Raw genomic sequence first — 15,977 nt, 5'->3', positions numbered from 1 at the left:
CTCTGGCCGCTGCTGAGGGCACAGGGAGCAGGTTAGCAAGCTCTCAGGCGGGCTCCAGTGTCAGGGCCCCTGAATGCCAGGATGAGGACTTGCTGTTCGATCCTCCACATCCTGGGGAGGCAGGAGAGAGAAGTGAGCGAAGCCAGGCAGAGGGAGATGAATCTGGCAGCACGGGGCGGGTAGATTGGCGGAGGAGAGACTGGGGGCGGAGAGGCCATTTAAAAAGCTGTTGCAAAATCGCTTTTCCTGATAAAGAGCTGGGCTGAGTCATCTGTGGAGGAGAGAAGTCACATCCAGCTCCTCCGTTGCCTTCGAAGTGGGATTTTCCTCTTTGTCAGCGAGGCAATTGGCTGCCTTTCCCCGGAGGCTTTGAGAACCGAGGCCGGCTCAGCATCCAGGGGGAAGCTGGGCTGCAGGGAGGACCCAGCTGGAGTGAGTAAGATGAGCACTCGGAGGTGCCTTTGTGCTTTGGGGTGTGTGACTTAGGGCCTCTGGCATCCCTCTCTGGTCTCAGTTCCCCTCCGGGCCTCAAAAGAAGAGGCCTGTGGTGGCTTCTGACAGCCTGTTAGCAAGGTTGGAGCTAGGTCTCGGGCTCGCCATTTCTGTTCTTAGGCATCTCCCATGTTCTGGCAGTCCTCCTCACCTTAGTATGAATTATTCTCCTCCTGAGAGGAAGGCTGGCAGCCTGCCGAGATTCAGTCAGGTTGCACTCCCTGGGACTTTGGCATGGATGGAGAACTCCCTAGGGAATAGAGGCTGTGTCATTTCCTCCTTTTCCAGCCTGGAGGATGGGGGGTAGGGGCTGGCAAGGCGGCCAGGCCATTACTCAGGCCCAGTTCATCTTCCTGCCTCCAGCCAGGCCAGAGGTTGTGCAGCGGGCAGCCATTGGTTCCTTCCTGACCCCGGCAGGGGGGCAGTTTACCCAGCCTGTTTACCTGTCCCATTGCCAAGACTCCCGGGCAGCCACAATGGGCTGCCTCCAGCCAGTCTCTATTCCCACCTCTGGCTCCCTGTCCCACTCCACCCTACGTGGGGCCTGGGTACTCCCATTGACGGTAGCCGTGTGAAGAAGCATTTCCTTGAATTCTCTCCCTGTCCTGACCTTCTGCTCTGGCCTCCCTTCCCCTGCCCCACCTCCTTCCTTCAGATCCTCTGTCCAGACCGGCCTGATGGTCTGGCAACTGCCCGCAGAGGTGATAGGGGTGGGAGAAAGGGCTTATCCCTGCCAAAGCACAACTGGAACTTAAGTCTCCTGACTCCCTATACCAGTCTCTGTCCACTCAGAGCCTGGTATCGGGAGGTCCTTCATCTCCTAGCAGTCATTTATACCTTAGTAAGAATTAGTTCTAGCAGCCCTTCTCCTGAGAGGAAGAAGGGAGCGTTGCATGAGTTGTCCTAGGCAGCTGGGGACATGGACTATGTGATGAGGAAACAGGCTGTTTTGCAGACCCTCATCCAAAAGCTCTGGAGCCTCCATTGGTGTCCCCTCCCTCCACAGCCTGGGTCTAGAAGGCAGAATGGTTAAGAAATGAGACTCAGCAACTAGACTTTGGGTTTGGAATCCCAGCTCTGCTACTTACAACATGTATGGCCTTGGACAGGTCTCTCTGAGCTCCAGTTTCATCTGCAAACTGGGGAGAATAATAGGGTTGACCTCTTGGAGTTGGGGGGAGAACTGAGTAGGACAATGTGTGTAGAGTGTGCAGCGCAGCCCCTGGGTGGCAGTGGGGGCTGCGTGGTTGCAGCAGCCATTGTAGTCATCATTCTGACAGCTGACAGCTGCACTTGGGGCTTCTCCCCCACGCTCCCCTCCGAGGGAGTTAGCCCTGTTGGACCCTGTTCTCCTGACCCCGGGCAGCTCTTCCTTGTGTCTGCCCTCACCCCTTCCTCTGCTGAAGGCCTGTCTTCAGAGCTCCCGACCCATTGTCCAGGGTGGGTCACTCAAGGGCCAGCACCCCACCCCCCTGAGAAGAGGGGGCATCACGGCTTACACAGGCACAGGCTGCAGCCATGCAGGTGGGGGGCTCGGGAGGCACCTGGCCCCTGCGGCCCTCGGCCACCTCCTGCTTCTCTGGGGGCAGGGAGCACCATCCGGCTCCTGGCTGGCCGGGACATGGCCAGAGGCAACCATTCCTGAGTCTGGGGGATGTTGCGTGGAACTGCCGCCCCTGGTGCCCTGCAGTGCGGGACTCTGGGGTGCCTGTGGCCGGCCCGGCCCCCCTTCTCCCAGCTTTGTTTGTGCAGGGTGGCAGAAGTCGGCTGGATCGCTGGCAGGGTCTTGTCCAAGCCTCCTGCCGGATTCCTTTTCCGTGGAGTCACTGCAGGCGGGGGGTGGGGGCACAGGAGCTCCCTCAGAGGCAGGGCTCTCTCACCCCTTGGCCTTTTCAGCTGCCCTCCTCTAGTCCCAGAACAGCAGTGGGGGGAAGTTCCAAGCCCGCTGGGGGTCAGCAGACAGGGTCCTGGCCCGGGGCCTACTCTGCGATCCTCTCCGTCTCTGAGCCTCCAGGCCTGCTTATCCCGGAGGCCCTTCATGCTTTGACATTTTGAGTATTTTCTAAACCCTTGGCCTTTAGAACCAGTCTGGGGATAGGATGGAAGCAGAGAAGCAAGGGGAAAAACAGGCAAGTGCAGGGGACATTGGGAAGTCTGGATTTTTCAAACACTGAAGCACTTTCTGTGAGCCCCACGCTGTGGGGACGCGCTAGCCACAAAGCTTGGTGCTCTCTGGAGTCATGTAGAGCCAGGGACGAGTCAGCTCTGTACTTTCTGGCTCTGTGACCTTGGGCAACTCACTTTACCACTCTGAACCTGGTTTTCTCATCACTGAAAAATAGACAATAGGGACGCCCGGGTGGCTCAGTAGTTGAGCACCTGCCTTTGGCTCAGGGCGTGATCCCGGGGTCCTGGGATCGAGTCCCACATCAGGCTCCGCACAGGGAACCTGCTTCTCCCTCTGCCTATGTCTCTGCCCCGCTCTCTGTGTCTCTCATGAATAAATAAATAAAATCAATTTTAAAAGTAGATAATAATGGTTCATGCTTCATAGCATTGTTGTGGAAATGAAATAAGATAATATGTATAATCGATGTTAGCAGTTGTGTCATAAGAAACACCGGTGAGACTATGGATGTGTATCCTGACCGTGTCCCATGGGGATGTGATTTGTGTCTGTGAATCTCTGCAGGGCTCTCAGGTTGGAAAGAAAAATAAATTTTTTTCATCTATGTGGCAGTAGAGGTTGGGGGTGAATGTAAGGTGTGACTTTATAGCTAAAGAGCCTTTGTTAGTGGGAGGCAGCCTCTTAGGGCACTGAGCTCCCTGTCAGTGGCATGTGTAAGCAGAGGCTTGTAACTCAGGGGCATGGTCTTAGCATCACAGGAATTATGTGGGCAGTTGGGCCCAGGGACAGCCATCGTCGAGACTCTAAGGTTCTGGGGCTTGGGGCAGTAATCCCTGCCTCTCCAACAGCACTGACATCCCCTGCTGTGTGACCTTAAGAGAATCTCCTTTGCCAGAAGAAGCTCTGACCCCTTCCAAGGAGCAGAGAAGGGTTACCACCGAGCAGCTCCTCCCTTGTCCACTGGGCTTGATGACAATGAGTGCTGCTGACATTCATGACCTCATTACAGCCTCTCAACCCTAACGTCAGTACTTTTATCACTTCTTCTCAGTTAAGGAAACTGGCTCCCAGAGGTGTGGTAACTTGCCAAGGTCACACAAGTAGCAAATGGCAGAGCCCAGATTTGGGCCAGGAGTCCTGGTTTCACAGCAGAGCAGAGGAGGCAAACATTGTATGAGCCCAGCAACCTCTCAGGGGCCCCTGTGTGGCTGGCTCGCCCCTATCTAAGACCCTACCCCAGGGCAGTGGCCTGGCCAAACCTGCAAATCCTTCATCTTTTATAGATGGGGTGATCTAAGTAGCAGAGGAGCCCTACTAAGAGGGAGCAAGTGTCAGGGTGCACAAGGCAGGCTCTTCTGGACAGGTGGGCACGGGTGTGTGTGGGTGGGGAGCCAGATCCTGATGGGAGGCAGGGAGAAGGAGATGGGGACCAGAGAGCTGCTGCTCTGACCCTGGGGTGACTCTCTGGGCCTCAGTTTCCTCATCTATACAATGGGGGTGATGGTCAAAGAGCTCCTCTGTAAGGACCCTTCTGGTGCTGGGAGTCCATGAATTCTGAGCCTCGCTGGCAGGGTGCCTGGAAAGACTGTCCCTGGAGACCCATTCAGCATGTCATGGCCAGCGCTAATGAGGGCATGGTAGGAGGGAGGGCAGGGTCAGATTCCTCAAGAACTAATTAGCTTCCCACAGTAGGGAGGGGCGGGGGGAGGATGACAGACAGAAGAATTTTTCCAGCCACTGACTGTTAACCATGCCCACAGGCTATCTCGTCCATCTGTCCACTGGTCCATTTGTTCATTCATTGTTCAATAAGCATATATTGAGCACCAATGTGTGCCAGCCGGGCGCTGGGGGTATAAAGAGAAATGGTTGCTGACTGTGAACGTAGTGAAGGTACAGATGAACAGGGGTCTGACCCCAGCTTGATCACCGATCTCAAGTCCCAGACTCCAGCCTTAGACAGAACCTGCCCCACCCCCGACCCCATGACTCTGTCTCCCGTACATCCCAAAGGGACCTTCTGGAACAAGCAGGCAGCTTGAGCATGGGTTGTGAACCCAGCGAGAACTGGGTTTGACTCCAGCTTTGCAGCCCTTTGCTGTGTGACTATGGCTGAGTTCCTTACAAAGCCTCTGGACCTCATTTTCCACTTCTGTAAAACAGGAGCAAGTAATGTTTGTCTCCTACCAATATCCTTGTGAGGACAAAATAAAGTAATGCAACGTGCTAGTAGAGTCGCTGCAGAAATTAGTCCAATGTCTTATTCTCATGATATTAAAATATGAGAAGTTTAAAAATGATTAAATAAAAGCAAGAAGAAACTGGTCGCAGTTGTTACTGATTTGCAGTGTGGGTTCTCAGGGGTGGAGGGACAATTTGTACTGAATTCTTTGTGGGTTTTAAATTTTTTAAAAGTTTTAGACCATGTGAATGCATTACCTACTCTAAAAAGAGGAAGTGTTAGTGTCATCAAATGATTGAAAGTGTAAAGGCCCCTAAGACAGGCCCATAGAAAATCTCCTGGGGGGTTTGTTCATGCATTCAGTAATGCCTACTGAGTGCCCACTTTATGCCAGGCACTATTCTAGGGGCCAGGGACAGAATGATGACCAGGTCAAACAAGGTCATTGCCCCCTTAGTGCTTACATTCTAGGTGGGGCGACTGATGATAAACAAGGAAATGATAATCGCAAATTATGGTGAATGTCATGAAGAAAATAAAGCAAAGAGACGGGATAGGAGAGGGGAGGACTGATTATAGAAGAAGACCCCTCCAGAGAGGGAACATTCAAGTGAGTCCCATGTGGCAAGAAGGAACCAACATGGAATACCACCTGGGAAAAGATCATTCCAAGCAGAGAAAAGAGCAAGTGCAAAGGTCCTGGGGCAGGAACAAACTCGGCATTTTCAAGGAATTGAGAGAATGCCAGCAGAGCAGAGCCTAGTGAGTGCAGAAGGGTGGTAGGGGATGAGTCAGGGCTGTAGCGGGTACTGCTAGGGTGAGATGTTCTTGCTGAGTGCAGTATCAACAACCTTCAGAGGGAAGCCAAATGAGGGTCAGGTTCATCCTGAAAGGGTAATCGGGAGGTTTTACACAGGCAGTGGCATTTGAGTTGGGCCACGACTGTTGGGTCACGGATCTTTATGAGGAGAGGGGATTCCAGGAAACAGTGAGTAAAGATCAAATTCCAGAGGAAAAGATCATCAGTAGGAGGGACACGGTGGCCATCTGTCTGTCTGTCTCTGTACCCCCGTGGCTCTACATTCTCACTCGCTAACTGGACCTCTGTCCTTCTCTACAGCGTTGGGCCAGAGCACTAGCCTCACCGAGAGAGATCTGAAAGAGGCCAAGGCCCGGAGCCAACAGATCGCTGCCCAGCTGACCACCCCTCCCAGCTCCAACTCCCGGGGCGTCCAGCTCTTCAACAGGCGCCGGCAAAGAGTGAACCAGTTCACCTCGGAGAACCAGGGCCTGAGGGGCCCCAAGCCCAGCCAGGAGTCCCTCAGAGCGCCCCCTGCCAGCCCTGCAGGCTATGCCTCAGGGCTCTGCTTGAGTCCCCCCTCACTGCCTGAACCAGGCCCTCCAAGCAACCCCGACCTCCGGAGCCCTGACGCGGGGGTCCCTGCTCACAGCATGGAGGGATGCTCAGAGAAAGCCAACTTGCTGCGGCACCTGGAGAAGGTGGCCAGCGAGGAGGAAGAGGTCCCGCTGGTGGTTTATTTGAAGGAGAACGCAGCCCTGCTGACGGCCAATGGGCTGCACCTGTCCCAGAACCGAGAGGTCCAGCAGAGCCAACCAAGCCCGCCCACGACAGAGGCCCACAGCCCAGCTGCAGATGGCAACCAGAACCTGTCCTCACTCAGTGCCACCCTCACCACACCAGCTTCTAACAGCAACCACAGCCTGCCAGCTGCAGACATCAACCAGAACCCACCGGCGACTGTCACCCCGCAGAGCCTGCCGCTCTCAAACAGCCAGCAGCCCTCGGAGGCACAGCTCCCTCCCAATGGCACGGCGTCAGATTGCAAACCCAGCAGCCTGTGTTCCAGCGGGCAGCCCCCAGAGCCAGCTGCGGAGGTGAGATCCAGCACACTTCTAATTGATAAGGTGTCAGCTCCACCTACCACCACCAACACCTTCTCCAGAGAAACTACTCCCATCTCCGACTCTGGGACCCCAGCCCCGGATTTCATGTCCAGCTCCCTGCTCATCGATGTACAGCCCAGTGTCCCCGTGGTGCCAACAGAACAAGAGACGTCTGGGTGGGCAGCCACACCCACGCCCACCAAGCTATACAGTGAGGTCCACTTCACACTGGCCAAGCCCCCATCAGTGGTCAACAGGACCGCCAGACCCTTCGGCATCCAGGCGCCGGGGAGCACCAGCCAGATGGAGCGGAGCCCCATGGTAGAGAGACGACATCTTGGGGAGAAGGCCTTGGCTTCCCAGCCCCCCATCGTGGCAGACAGGAGCCCTCGGCCACAGAGACACGTGATGTCCCACAGCCCCATGGTGGAAAGGAGGTCCGTGGCACAGCGAAGCCCTGCCTTGGAGAGACGCCCCTTGGGGAACTTCACTCCACCTCCCACCTATGCCGAGACCTTGTCCACGGCCCCCCTGGCTCCCCGGGTTAGGTCTCCCCCCTCCTACTCTGCCCTTTACCCCAGCTCCGACCCCAAGCCTTCTCATCTGAAGAGCCAGGCGGTTCCTGCCAGCAAGACGGGCATTTTGGAGGAGTCAATGGCCCGCAGGGGCAGCCGGAAATCCATGTTCACTTTCGTGGAGAAGCCCAAGGTGACCCCGAATCCAGACCTGCTGGACCTGGTACAGACGGCTGATGAGAAGCGGAGGCAGAGGGACCAGGGGGAGGCAGGCGTGGAGGAGGAGCCCTTCGCGCTGGGGGCTGAGGCCTCCAACTTCCAGCAGGAGTCAGCACCCCGGGACAGGGCCAGCCCCGCGGCGGCCGAGGAGATCCTCCCGGAGTGGGCCTCCTGCCTCAAGTCACCGCGCATCCAGGCCAAGCCGAAGCCCAAACCCAACCAGAACCTGTCCGAGGCCTCCGGGAAGGGGGCCGAGCTCTATGCCCGCCGCCAGTCCCGGATGGAGAAGTATGTCATCGAGTCCTCGGGCCACACCGAACTGGCCCGCTGCCCTTCACCCACCATGTCCCTGCCTTCATCCTGGAAATATTCCACCAATGCTCCTGGCGGCTTCCGAGTGGCCTCCCGGAGCCCAGCCCGGACCCCGCCCGCCTCCCTCTACCACGGCTACCTGCCTGAGAATGGGGTCCTGCGCCCCGAGCCTACCAAGCAGCCGGCCTACCCGCTGCGGGCCTCGCTCTACGTCCTCTCGCCCATCAAGGAGCCTGTCAAGGCCTCGCCGAGAGCTGCCTCGCCCGCCAAGCCGAGCTCCCTGGACCTGGTGCCCAGCCTGCCCAAGGGGGCCCTCCCGGCGTCGCCCGCCCTGCCTCGGGCCTCCCGCTCCTCACCGGGCCTCTACACCTCTCCTGGCCAGGACGGCCTCCAGCCCACGGCCGTGAGCCCAACCTACAGCAGCGATATCTCCCCCGTGTCGCCCTCCAGGGCGTGGTCTCCCCGAGCCAAGCAGGCCCCCAGGCCTTCCTTCTCCACCCGGAATGCTGGGATCGAGGCTCAGGTGTGGAAGCCTTCCTTCTGCTTCAAGTAAAGGATCCCACAGGAATCCCACTACCTGGCAGGGCGCCCTCTCTGAGGGCGGGATGGAGAGCAGATGTGTCTGGAAGTGGCACAGAGCTGAGGGTCAGGAGTATGGGGACTCGGGGCTCAGAGGCTGATGATGCCACCAGCTAGCTTTGTGACTTTGGGCAAGTCACCTCCGCTCTCTGGGCTACAGCTGCCACAAGGGTCATTAGACTCCACGTCTGAGGGATCTGCCGTCCGATACTGGGTCGAGGGGGAGGGTCATGGAGAGAGAATTCCCTTGGCAGGCCGAAATGAGGCTGGGGGGGCTTCCTCGGGCCTTGGTGAGCTGTAGGGATGCCAGCGTCTTGCTGGGGAATGGCCTAGAAGGGGGCCCCAAGATGGGCTTCTGAAATCAACAGAGCCCGCCAGTGCCTCTGTGCAACCAGCCAGCCAAGGGTCCGCCTGCTCAGCTGCTCCAGTTCCTGGCATCCTTCTGCCTGTCGCTGGCTTCTTACCTGCACTGGTCTGTCTCCTCCACCTCTGCCTTCTGGACACCGTTTCCTCTCCGCTGCTTCAGAGAGCTTTGCCTCGGCCGCCACGTTCTCTCCTCTCGTGGGCTCTTCTGCTGGATGAGGACTTAGCCCACCACCGCTGTCTGATGCTTTCCTCCCTGGCCCTCTGCTTCCCTGCCTCCATGTCCTCTGCAGACACCTGGCTCCCCTTTAGGGACCAGACCTCCGTCCTGGTTCCACCTGGCTCGCCCTCCGTGTGCTGGGGCGTGCGAGGTCCCAGGGCATCCCCGAGAGGAGGGGAGCCCTGTAGAAGGATGTGCAGGGTGTGCAGTGAGACGGGCCCCTGGCAGTCCATTGGCTAGTTGGCCTTCAACCTCAGCCAAGATCTGCCCAACTAAGAGCAGCTATCTCTATGCAGTGGAGGGGGCCGCAGGGAGAGAGGTTGGGAGGAGGGTCTGGTCCCATCTCAGCCTCCCCTTGCTGTGTGAGTCTGGCCAAGTCACCTTTCCTCTCTGGACGTGTTTTCTTATTTGTACAGTCAGTGCCCTTCCAGCCGTGACAGTCTGTGAGGATTGGGAGGAGAGGCTGGTGCTCTGGGAGAAAGGCCTTGTAAGTGATAAGACAGTCCCCTGGGAAGAGTGGGGGAGGAAACGGGCTGTTGCCATAGAACCGTTGGAGATGGAGATGTGAGGTCTGTGAGGACGTCCTGGGAGCGTGTGGCTGGAGGCCAGGGGATCGGAAGCCTAGGCTGGTCCCGCGCAGGCTCAGGGTGGCCTGGGGACCGTGGAAGCATAGTAAGGGCTGGGCAGGAGCACAGCGGATTGGTGGGACGGAGGAGGAGCCCTTGAAGCTTTGAGGAGAAGGCCGGTGTTTCAGAGGTCTGGACTCTAACAGATGAATTCCATGTGAATCTTTGGGTTTCAGTGTCCCCTACAGTGAGGGTGCTGAGTCAGGTAGTGTGAGATTCTCACCACCTCTGACACATTTGATGCTATAAGTCCCCAAATCAGGTTTGGTGGGGTGGGGTGGGGGGAGAGAATACGGACGCAAGAGGCAGCATTCAGATGGAAGCCTCCCAAGGCTGGGGGCCGAGCACCACCCACTTTCTCTTCCCCAGCCCTATTTCTGGGCTCCCAGCGGGGCGAGGGGTGGTGGAGGCGGTGCCCATGCTGGGCTGAGCCTGCAGTTTTCGTGAGCTCTGGGCTCGTCTCCATGGGAACAGGGGGTGCCTTCCTAGTGAGTTCATTCTGCCCAGAACTTGGGGGCATGCGTGGGGGAGTCGTAAGTGAGCTCAGCTTCTTCATGCCAGGCCCCTCCCAGGACGGAGTGAAGCCCCTACCCCGACCCCTGATCCCTTCTACCCCTGAGGGCTAGCTAGCAACCGAAGAGCCCACCCTCCATCCTGCAGCTCCTGCGGCCAGGCTGGCCGAGCTCTTCCCCCAACTTTGTTTTCTCTCCTGTTCTCAATACACTCAGCCTCAAATCTGTCTCGCTTCTTTCTTTCTTCCGCGCTCTCTGGCTGGTGGTCTGGGCTCTCCCCTTCCTCCCTGATTCTGGCCTGGGGAGCGGGGTAGGACGACTCAGTTGCCGTGTGTGAGCGTGTGGCATGTCTCTGTGAGCTGTCTGCGACTGCTGTGTGTCCGGATCTGCCGTGGGTACAGAGGTGTGGTGGCTTGGAAGTGGGGGATCCCCTCTCTTCCTTGGGTCAGCACTTAGGGAACCATACTCCCATGAAAATCATTCTTCTATTTTCTCCTTCATGCAGAGTTTGGCCAAAAAGGCTATAGGGTGTGGGGGAAACCCACAGCCCCTTACAGTCCAGGTGTGTTTGAATTCTTTAAAAGTGGAATGTAAATGCCTTTAGGCAGAGCATATACTTTCTGGTTCCCTCCGGCCCCCTCCCCCTCGCCCTGTTATCTAAATCGGGCAATTTCCCCTATTCATCGCCTCCTGGCTCCTGCAAATGGTTTCTGCCCCGGGTGGAGAGGAACAAACTGCCATCAAGAGTCAGAACTGGGTTGTCCCAGATCTGCACCGACTCCCTGTGTGACCTCAGACAACCCCTTCTCCCCCCGGGCCTCAGTTTCCCTTCCGCATGAGGAAGGGCTTGCAGTAGGTAGCCTGGGAGCCAGCTCTGGTCTCTGATAGTTCCTATCTGACTGCTCAAGGCTTCACCCCACACACGTGCCCTGCAGTGGAACTGGTGCTGGGTTAAGTGGGCGCTGCCTTCTGAATTTTTACCCATGTGCATTTCCAGGGAGTTCTGGCTTACATAATACATCGAGAGCTTTGTCAGAAAGTGAACGGCCCTGACTTCTCACAGCATTTTTGTATTGTGCACCCCCACCTCCCCCACTGCGCACACAGAGGCAGTACCGAGACATGGCAGTTCCGATGAGGTCAGGCTCTGGCCCACCTCCAAATGATGAGGAGCTGCTTACCACTGCCCAACATTGCAACCCCGGCTTGGAAAGTCCATTCTTTTTCTTCCCCCTCACGGGCCCTAACCTTCCCCTTGAGGCCATCAAAGGCAGGGGTGACCTGTAGAGATTTCAGACAGGTATCATAACTGCCCCTGCCCCAGCCCTTTTCCTGGCTGCAGAGCCCTGGTCCTTTTGCCCCCACGCTTGTTGGTGGGCTGGGATCGTGAACTCTGAGATCATTTCCCACAGTTGGGCTAACTGAAAGCTTCCTGGGAGGCGTCACAGGCAGAGCAGCTCCCAGTGTCTCTGGCTCACATATACGCAACTCTCATCCTGGGAGCCAAACGGTTGGATCCTACGCTGAGCTTTAACTTTTCAAATGGATGATTGGGGTCTTGGATGTCCCCAGGAGATCCCTCAGGGCCCCTCCAGTATTACCACCCCGTGGTAATCCTATCTCCCATCCGGACGACTGCACAACATTCCTTTTTAGGTTTAAGGGACCCCATTTTGAGTCAGCTCATCTAGGAGCTGCTGCATTGTATGCAGAAAACACACTCTGTGACTTCCTTTTGATTGGTAGGAACCCGATTCTGATTGGATGAGAGGCTGACTGGCTTGGCTGTGGCTGATTCCTGATTGGATGAAAGAATGGATCTCATGAATGGCTCTAGATTTTGATTGGGTAGAAGACACTGAATGGACTGGCTAGTTCTGGACTGGGGGTGGGGGGGATTGACTGCTGCTGAATTTGCATTGGATCGAAGGCTGAGTGGACTGGTTTACTGCTGGAATCTGATTGGATGAAGAGGTGGTTTAGCAGCTACAAGCAGGGCATGATCTTCAAGTCCTGCACTTTCATAGCAGTTCTCCCAAGCGCTTTAGCATGGTGTAGCCTTTGAGCAGGAGGTAATCTCTCCTCTCTCTCTCTCTCTCTCTCTCACACACACACACACACACACACACACACACACATCCTGGTGGGGCAGGACACACCACACACAAAGATAGTCATTTACACCTCCGAACTTCATTTTCATCCTTGTAAAATGGGTGTGATAATGCCAGCTACCTCATCAGCATGTTGTGAGGCTCTAATGAGAGACAAAGGATGACACTGCAACTCGTAGACTGGAAAGTCCCTAAACAGGTAGGAAACCGGTGCAGTAATGTTTAGCAGAGCAGTGCTTTATCACCTCAAAGATGTACAGCAACCTGGCTTCACCAAATCCGCACTCCCTACCCCATGCTGGCAAGAAGTCCAGCCAGGAGAGTGTGCTGCCTAGGGCAGAATGACCCCACTTCCTTTTGTGTTCCCATCTGTCAGTGGGAACTTCCTCTCTGCTCAGGGCATGGGAGGAAAAAAATTAGGAGGTGACCATGGCAACATGGCAAGAGGGTTGGGGCTGAGGGCCCTTCCCTACGTCCTTGACGATTTTCCGTTTAAATTTTATTTTTTAAAAAAAATTATTATTTTTTGGGCAGCCCCGGTGGCTCAGCGGTTTAGTGCTGCCTGCAGCCCTGATTGTGATCCTGGAGACCCGGGATCAAGTCCCACGTCGGATCAAGTCCCACGTCGGGCACCCTGCATAGAGCCTGCTTCTCCCTTTGCCTCTGTGTGTGTGTGTGTCATGAATAAATTTAAAAACATTTTTTAAAAGATGTTATTTATTTATTCATGAGAGACAGACACACAGAGAGAAGCAGAGATACAGGCAGAGGGAGGAGCAGGCTCCATGCAGGGGGCCTGATGCAGGACTTGATCCCCGGACTCCAGGATCGAGCCCTGGGCCAAAGGCAGACGCTAAACCGCTGAGCCACCCAGGGATCCCCTAAAAATTTTAACATAGATAATACATCCATATGTAGAAAAAAACGTAAACTAATATAAAAAGTAGTACCTTAGAGCTTTATTTCCACTCCTGTGACTGCCTACTTTGCCCTGTTTGCCCCATTTCCTTTTTTAAAATAGTTTTAGCTCTTATTTTTTGCCCCATTTCCTAACAGCGTCCCACTTTGCCTAGTTTCATGTGTCGCCTTCCAGGATTTCTTTAAGGTCACTAACATCTACTGAGCATTACTCTCCCCCTCCCCCGGGGACTCTTCCAGTCCCGTGATACTCTTTTACATGAGTTATCTCATTCACCCCTCACAACAGCCCCGTGGAGTAGTGCTGATAGCACGGCCCCATCGTGCAGGGGACGAACTGAAGCCCCGAGGTGCCCCAGTTGGTGCATAAGCACACGGGTCCGGCTCCAGAGCGAGCGTCCCTAACCGCTCCCACCTGCGTCCCGGGGCAGGCGCACGCCCCCCGCCCCCCCGCCCCGTCCCGACCTGGACGACCCGGCACTAACGCGGCCCGCCCTCTCTGCTCTCTCCCCAGGACCGCCGCGAGAGCCTGCCCACCTCCCCGCCCTGGACGCCCGGCGCCTCCCGGCCCCCCAGCAGCCTGGACGGCTGGGTGAGCCCGGGGCCGTGGGAGCCGGGCCAGGGCGGCAGCAGGAGCAGCCCCCCGCCGCCCCCGCCCCCGCCCCCGCCCCGGTCCCCCTCGTGGAGCGAGCGCTCGCCGTCCCCGCTGCGCCCCGAGGCCGAGGCGCGGCCCCCCAGCCGCCAGCTGCAGGCGCTCCTGGCGCGGAACATCATCAACGCGGCCCGGCGCAAGAGCGCCTCCCCGCGGCCGCCGGGCGCCGACAGCCTGCGGCCCTTCTCGCCGCCCGCGCCCCCGCCGCCCCCGCCGCCGCCGCCCCCGCCCCCGCCGCGCCCGCGCTCGCCGCAGCCCGCCCGGCCCGGCCCCGCCGCCGCCCCCGCCCCCGGCCCCGCCGCCGCGTTCTCCCCGATTCCGCGGAGCCCGCTGTCGGCCCGGCCCTCGCCCTGCGCCAGCCCCCGGAGCCCGCTGCCCGCGCCGCCCCGGCCCTTCCCCTACCGCCGCTCGCCCACGGACTCCGACGTGTCCCTCGACTCCGAGGACTCCGGGGCTAAGTCGCCCGGGATCCTCGGCTACAACATCTGCCCCCGCGGCTGGACCGGCAGTGTGAGGCTCAAGCGCGGCAGCCTCCCCGCCGAGGCCCCCTGCACCACCTAAAGCCGCCCCCGCCCCCGCCCCCGCCCCCGCCCCATCCCCCCCCCACCCGGGAGCGCTGAGCCGGAGGGAGAGGCCAGGGGCTTGGTGGATCCCAGCACCTCGTCCCGGGGTGCAGTGGAGATGGGGGGCCGGCCCCTTTGGACGAGGGGTCAGGCGAGGAGCGCCCCGGGCTTGGGGCTGGGGTAGTGCTCCAAGCCTGGGGCCGCGCCCTGCGTCTATCATTCAGGCATTGGGTGACCCTGGGCAAGACCCTGCCTCTTCTCACCTTCAGCTTTCCCATCTGTTTAATGGGACTCTGGCCACGGCGATCTTCACAGGTCTAAATTCTCCCTCCCCTCCCATCAATACACGTGCACACGCACAGGCCTGCCTTGGAGGAGTTGGGGTGTTGTGTACACGGACCCCTAGAGTCACTGCAGTTCAGGGTCCCAGACTCCTCCCTCCCTCCCTGGCTCTGCTCTCTGGAGTCTGGCAGATGAGGGGTGTGTTCAGAAGATCCTAGGCCTGAGTTCCCTGTCCAGGCTCTGGCTTGAGCATCGCCTCCCTGGCACCCAGTCTCAGGCAGAAGCAGCTGTTTTCCACCCCTTCCCAGACAAGCTCTATTTTTACCACCGTGACCTTTAGAGAGATCTCCCAGGCCAGCTCAAGGTGCCCTGCTGGTCCCTCCGGGACAAGAGGTGGAAAGATTCCTCCTCCCAGATCTCTCGTGTTTTTCCCACCCCAGGTCAGACTATCAGGGCATCTTATCTGCTGCCAGAGAGGACAGCTGGAAGGTGACGACGCCTGTCCCCAGCCCCAGGACGTGGGCCTCCAGGAATGCTATGGGTGCCTCCAACACATCTATCTTTTCTGGGCCCTTTCATGGCAGGTGCCAGGCTCAAAGCTGAGCTGGGGAGAGAGTTGCTGATATGGAGCTATCTGCCATCCTGTGGCTTTACCTGATGGCCCCAAGTTTGAGGTTGCTTACTTAGAAGAGGGAAGGCAAGAGTTCCTTGTTATGAGAGGTATTCAAGCAGTAGCCAGGATGCACAGAGGAGATTCTAGTAGGAAAAGATTTGGCTCAGACGACCTCTGAGGGCATGCTGTTAGGAAGGGAGCAGATAGATGGTGGTGGAGGATTGGCTGGGCAGCATTACAGGCAGAGGAGCATGGGTGGGTGAGTGAGAGGTTAGACTAGAGTCTGCCTGTGTTTCTGGTTCCTTAGGAAGTACCCCATGGTTCAGTGTTAGGCCCCAGTATCCATATGATGCCCAGATGAGTGGGCACCATTTTGCCCCATCCCTTTCCCATTACACTGTGGCCTAGCTAGTGCCTGGTGCCCAGTGACCTTGAGGAGCCTGGCTGCAGGCCCTAGCCTGTTCCCTAGACCTGGGTGGTTCTCATTCCAATCCCCTGGAGAGGGACAAGGGAGGAATGTGGCTAAATTCTAGTTTCCAGAGTTGGCTGGTGGTGCCCTCTAGAGGTTCAGAATATCAACTTCAGAATACTGAGTGCAGAGGAAAGGTAGGGGTGGGGTACTAATAGGCTGAGGATCCAAGCAATGTAGGAGGAAGGATTCCAGGATGTTGCTAACAGTTGAGGGACCCAGTGTGGTCCAGGGTTAGGTGTAGACTTACCCACCCATCAGGTGATGTTAGACCTGGAACCCCTAGGGAAAGCTAGGGAAAGCTGGGGTCAGG

At 57.5% G+C, this 15,977-nt stretch overlaps 1 protein-coding gene across 8 annotated transcripts in view; it reads left to right on the top strand.

Annotated features, from left to right (window-relative positions):
- The window catches only part of SYNPO (synaptopodin), a 51,877-nt gene extending 37,450 nt beyond the window's left edge, over positions 1-14,427 (top strand). For 5 of the 8 annotated variants that reach the window (XM_072756872.1, XM_072756873.1, XM_072756874.1 and 2 more), the window contains 2 exons: positions 5,923-8,276; positions 13,600-14,427. In XM_072756872.1, coding sequence (XP_072612973.1) covers positions 5,923-8,276; positions 13,600-14,298 — 3,053 coding nt within the window. In that variant the 3' untranslated portion in view covers positions 14,299-14,427. Of the gene's footprint in view, positions 1-121; positions 437-5,922; positions 10,281-13,599 lie in introns of those variants that run through there. The other 3 variants (XM_072756876.1, XM_072756877.1, XM_072756879.1) reach the window with 3 other exon arrangements.
- Positions 14,428-15,977: the final 1,550 nt, after the last annotated feature.

The sequence above is a fragment of the Vulpes vulpes genome, chromosome 4 (assembly GCF_048418805.1).
Source record: "Vulpes vulpes isolate BD-2025 chromosome 4, VulVul3, whole genome shotgun sequence".
Lineage (NCBI taxonomy): Eukaryota > Metazoa > Chordata > Mammalia > Carnivora > Canidae > Vulpes > Vulpes vulpes.
This window is presented reverse-complemented; position numbering and strand designations above follow the sequence as displayed.